At 38.5% G+C, this 6,000-nt stretch overlaps 1 protein-coding gene across 5 annotated transcripts in view; it reads right to left on the bottom strand.

Moving 5' to 3' along the window:
- Positions 1-1,154: 1,154 nt before the first annotated feature.
- The window catches only part of MYO1B (myosin IB), a 118,129-nt gene continuing 113,283 nt past the window's right edge, over positions 1,155-6,000 (bottom strand). For all 5 annotated transcript variants that reach the window (XM_064515106.1, XM_064515109.1, XM_064515108.1 and 2 more), the window contains one exon: positions 1,155-4,124. In XM_064515106.1, the coding sequence (XP_064371176.1) occupies positions 4,001-4,124 (124 nt within the window). In that variant the 3' untranslated portion in view covers positions 1,155-4,000. The remainder of the gene's footprint in view (positions 4,125-6,000) is intronic.

Raw genomic sequence — 6,000 nt, 5'->3', positions numbered from 1 at the left:
TAGTGCAATTTGCCAAATATTGCTCTGGAACCACATGCCAATTACCTTTAGTTATTTCTAACTGGAAGGTGATGGGACAGTGAAATGATAAATATCTACATGATTTAAAGCAGCTCCCAGAGAATTTGGATCACTTTGAGGGTTTTTCTTCTAAAAAACAAAAAAAAAAAAACCCCCCCCCCCCCCCAATTGTCAACGAAAATGGACTGGTCTGTGGAAGCTACAAAATACTCCAATAAAGACAGAAGCTAGATAGCAAGAAAACCAGAATTCACACCTGTCTGCATCGTTTTAAGTTGGCGGCACCCCTTTGAGCCCCTTTCAGTTGTGCCCTGGAAACTCGCGTTTGTGGGAAGTTCTAATGCCCGAAGCAGCATGGACATGTGCATCTCCCTCCCTCCCAGCTTAAAACAGCCATAGTGCTACACTGCCATTTTCTAAATAACTAGGACCTTTTCCTGTAGAATATGGAAAATATTTCGTTCTTCAAGACTAAGGATATAAAGGCTTACGAATTAACTTTGAAAGTTATGATGATCAGGGAAAATGATCTCTTTTCCTCTCAGACCCCTGAACCGTTTCCAGAAGCATTTAGAAGAATGCTCTTTTTTTGGCAAAGATGAAGGAGAGATCAAAGCTGGATTAAAACTGAAGATGCTTTTTCTGATTCTACATTTTAATTTTTTCTTCTGTAATTTGTTTGATGAACAAAATATAGGTAAGTCAGGATAAAATGGTTAAGAAAAAATGAGAGGAAAAGAGTGACAACATGAAACATGTAGAATATGACAGGTCTGTGACTCAAAGCCATTTTTTGAAAATCAGATTAATTTGGCCTATTAATCCTGTTCCCAGGGAACGCATCCAAATCCTGACATTAGGTAAGCTGAATTAGCAGACTATTCAAAGAAAGCAGTGCCTAGGAACAGAGCTACCTCCCTCACACCACACCGCGCAGAAGCATGGCACTGAAAACCACTATCCTACATCATTTGGAAACACACGTTGCCCCTTAAGAAATCATGCATAAAATAAAAATTTAATTTTTCTGAAGTCACAGACCAATATATATATACTTAACCTAAAATCTAATCTGCTTGCCCTCTTCAGATTTGATGGTAACAAGGAAGATACAGATATAGAGAAAGCATAGGTCTAGGAACAGAATTTTATTTAAATCTGTAAAATTTCATGAAACAAATCTCATTTTTTTAAATGATCCTTGCCTGGCTTTCAAATGACAAATAATAATTTACAGGTAAAAGGATGTGTAAGGTTAGCACCATAGGAGCGTTGTCTTTTCTGCACAACTCCATTTGATAGTAGGTTATAAAAGAGAACAGAGGAAAAGAAAAAAACTAACTGATCTTGCACTTTTATTTTTAACATCCTAGATACTTAAATCTAAACATCAAAATACCATGACTCAACTAGCATATCTGAATTATTTATATTCAGCAAAACTTGCTCTGTACATTGAGAATTATTTATGTGTCAAAAGGTAACTACCACAAAGTATGAGCTAATATGCAAGTTAAAAATTGTAAAGATCCTGAAACAGAAATGGCACAACAGAAATCAAAGTGATGAATTTCCCTCCCTTCCAGTGCTATGTTAGTATGGCTATTTTAAAAACAGATACAGAATATAATTAAAGTAATTTTTTATCATGACCTGCTGCAAAGATCAAAAGAATCAAAGGGATGTGATGGGTCAAATATCCCAGCAGTATTTCATCTAAACCCTCCAGTTTCCTAGCCACAAGCAAGTACAGGACTACATCAGACTTCAGGCGCATATTTCCCTTACTTTTCGTTCCCTTTTTAAAATTTGCCCCTTGTGGTTCTTACTGTAAGCTTTCCAAGATCCTGAACAGCTTTGCAACCTGTCCAGTCTTTACCAAGCAGGAATTTGAATACAGGCTTTGGGAAGAACAAAATTTTAAATACCATGTTACTACAGGCTGCATTCTTAAGGCAATGGATTAATAATTTTATGGAATCCTAATTTTGCATTATAAATTGATACTAAGGTTTTCTTCATAAGCACCTCTAATTACAGTACATTTAAAATGCTTTAATTTTACTAAACTACTAATCTAAGAAAATTATTAAAAGAAGAGTTCAAACGAAGATCATAAAGAAGAGGTAATGTTTTAGCATAGTTTGCAAATTACATTTTTTTGACTACTCCCACCTTTCAAGGTCATGGGCACAGACTTTTAACAGTAGTGTCAAGAAACCAGTTAAAACAATTGTTTTGTACCCACATCACAGCAAAATCATTTATCTTAATCCCAAACCAAAATGTGATAAAACCCCCAAACAGCTGTTTTTTTCAGACTGGCAAGGCGGCCACCGTTAGCTCTATGGTGCCTGTCGCACCGAACGCACGTCCATCGCAGAGAGCCAGCGCTGCGCCTGAACTGCCCACGGGAACCTCCGCAGCCAGGGGCACTACGTACCTTCACCAGCAGGAGATTAACGACACTCTGAACTTTTCTTTATCTTTACTTTATTTATGCTTGGACTTTCGGCACTGCGCAACAGATACCCAGGCTCTTAATCTATCCTATATCAGACTGCAAAAATACAATGCTTTCTCAACTGTCCTCACATCAACACATTAGTCACATTCAACAAAGCCTTCACTTGAGTCGTTACTTCTACCTAAGAGTTCAGCTCCCCTTAAGGATTTCAGCTAATGCTTCTGGTTTATAAAAGATTAAGTGCAATCAGTTACACTGAAAGTTTATAATGCAGTTCTTGATTGTATTTTCTGTGCACGCATTTACATCAGGCACACAACTTTTATAAAATAGTATGGAATATAAAAATATGGTTATAACGTAGGGGTACCAAACAGCACAGAATTAGAACAGTTTTATTACCATAATACCAATTTATATACAGACCCCCAAATGAAGAAATTTTTAATTCTAACTATTCTTCCCAAATTGACAACTGTAGTGTATATTCTAAAAAACCTGCAAATTAACAATACAAACCTATTTTAATCCCTACATTGTCTATGCAGGCTGCACCAATCCTCTCTTGCACACAAAAATGTATTATAAATAATTCTCACAAAATGTCATGTATGTTTTATTGCACATTATACATGCCAATATCTAAAAGAAAGGCTCAAACCCTTCACTTGATAGCTAACAGTTAAAATACCTAGCAGTTACTTGCGTTATGGATACTATGGCATTTTTCAGGATCTAATTTGACCAGATAATTGAAGAAAAAAAGTAGAACATAAAATATGCCTTGAACTATATACTGCTTGGGAAAGAAACAAGCCTCTTTAATTTTGCTCCATTTTCTACTGTATAAAGTCATTAAAAACATTTGACCTAATTAAAAATCCTGTTTCAAAATTTCTGCATTTTTACTAAAAAAAAAATGCATGTAACTGCTTGTATAATCATACATTCCTTCTGTTTTGCAAAATTAGATGTTCTTGTGCTGTGTTTACTAAAAGATCAAGTTACATACGTCCTAGTGTTGATTATTAAAGTTAGTGCTTGAGTCTCAGTCCTGCCAGTCTCTTCAAAGGTGGCCAACAAGAAGCCCCTTAGAAGACCAGCACAGGTTGGTATAAAAAGACGATGGGCACAAGTTACCAATAAACATCAAGATCCTTTATAGTTTCTGTTAAGCAGATCTCTACTCTAATATATGAGTAATTTATCATTAATATGTGGTTTTATGGTATGCTGCACTAAAATATGGCCACTAAACAAAGAGAATGTCTCACGTATAACAGATACAGCTGGTAAAAATGTCTCACTGGGCAAAAATCGGCATTCTGTGGGTTAAAACTACGGCATGAAAGAAAAGATTAAAAAGTCAATTGATCAAATATTTTGTCAAGGGTTTCTAAAGCTATTAGCCACTGGCAGCTTCAGAAAGGGATAAAATCAGAAAAACCAAACATCTAAAATTGCACTATTACAAAGAAACAAGTCCGTGAAAGGGAGAGTGACCAACTGCAGTTAAGGGACAGCCACTTCAAGAAGCCGATTGTTTTTTCGTTTGCAAGTTGGGATGTTGCCATTTTTCTGGCTGCCTTGTATGAACTTCACACACACTTTATCTTGTCTGAACTGGACCAGAAACCTAGGAGAAGGAATAAAATGTGATTTAGTTAAAGGTGGAAAAAACACATGAGCAATAAAAGTCTTTTCTGAAACTCTTTCTTCCGTAAGCTACTGTAACTACAGAAAGATATTTGATACTACTTCTCTGGAAATTGTTTATAACATTGGTAACAAAAATCAGAAGGGAACTCGAAACATTATTAACATAATCTATAAATAAATGACCAAAGATATTATTTTCAATTATCTACTGATGTCAATGAATTGGGTACCTTTGAAAACTAGATTCTGCAATCTTGTAGTAAAAGCGTAACATTCAAAATAGCTTTTTTGAAAATAAAATACTATATGAAAACAACAAAGCAGCAAATACTGGTACTACTACTTGTCCATGCGGAAATTCACATTCTTAACACGCCATACAGAAACCAGTCATCTTAGCAACACATTCTTTGTATGGGAAGCAAACACTTGTCCCATTTTAGAGGTGGATAAACTAAAACAAATACCTTGAGTAAGTGCCAGACATCTACCTATTCCCCCAAAGACCAACAGTCCTGTGACTTAAAAGTCTCCTCAGCAGCAGGCGGCTGAAGCCACAGTCATAAAAAGATGTATCAGGTCATCCACTAAACCCCAAATACTCAGGCAAGGGGGATAATTACTCCAGGCGAGCAGCATTTCAAAACTCAGCAGAATCTGGGGAGAATGGTGAATCTGAGCTATCTTAGGCCTTTACTGTATTATACAAGTGTCTCCAAATACTTCAGTAAAAATGTTATCTCCATTTCATGGATGCGAATCGGAGGCCCACAACGTGCCCTCCTACCGGCACGCTGCAAATGTGCTGCTCAACAAACCCGAAGCCTTGCCAGCGCCAGGCTGGTGGTGGCGGTGGCTGGGCTGGCCCCACGGCCAGCCTTGGCTCTGCTCAGGGCAGCTCCGGCCTCCCCACGGGCACCCCCATTCGTGCCATGGCTCCCCCTCACCCTGCGCACTGGCAACCCCTGTCCAGAGATGGGCTGCCAATGACTACGCGTTGTCTCACTCCTGAAGAAAAACGCGTTTCAGGTTTTTCCCGTTCCTTTCAATGGCACAGCGGCAGGGGTCTCCTGATCTCGTGACGGACGTCATCTTGGTTCTCAGCATCACTCCAGAAGAGCCAGATACCACGTTCAGGTCAGTATTAATAATAGGAGCTTGGAAATAAAAAGCTATAGGCTAACAGCATGGCCCGAGTCTCCCTCACGAAAGCCACGATGCCTGTGGCCTGTAACTCTGCACCTTTCCCAGCAGTTACTTGCTGCTCTTTTCCAAAGAAGTCAATTTAAAACAGGAATGCCAACGTACCAGGAACACAGGACAGACTCCTCCTTACTGCTTCACCGTCTTCAAAGGGACCTTTCTGTTTTCATGGAATGAAGCTAAATACTTCTATAACAACATTGGGAGCACTTTTCTTCTGGATTACATTTCTTTAGCTTATCTGGTATTTTAACAGCTCTCGTATTTCTAATCCTTAGTTAGCCTTTACAGCCCTTTACCCAGCAATTAGGAAATTTCATTTCCTCCCCAGCGATCTCCAAGTGAGATGCTTCCTACAGTCCAAAGATAAATAAATCTGGATTTGACCCTCCATTTTCTACTGGAAGAGAAATTTCTTTGAGTTTGGACAATTGTTTTAAAACACAACAGGCTCTTCTTACGGAGCCTCGAGCTCCACCTCCCCGATCCGGAGAGCAAGACTCAGAGCAATGAAGACGACAGCACTGCATCTTGGCTCATGTGCAGCACTTGCTGACCTAAAAAGTCCTCTGTAATAAAGGCAGATTTTCCCTTTTAGCATCCTTAAAAAGTCCTCCAGCAGAGGCCAAAAACTTCAAAGAATTTGTTCT

This window comes from Dromaius novaehollandiae, chromosome 7, assembly GCF_036370855.1.
Source record: "Dromaius novaehollandiae isolate bDroNov1 chromosome 7, bDroNov1.hap1, whole genome shotgun sequence".
NCBI lineage: Eukaryota > Metazoa > Chordata > Aves > Casuariiformes > Dromaiidae > Dromaius > Dromaius novaehollandiae.
Note: the sequence above shows the minus strand (reverse complement) of the source record. Positions and strands in the feature narration are given on the sequence as shown.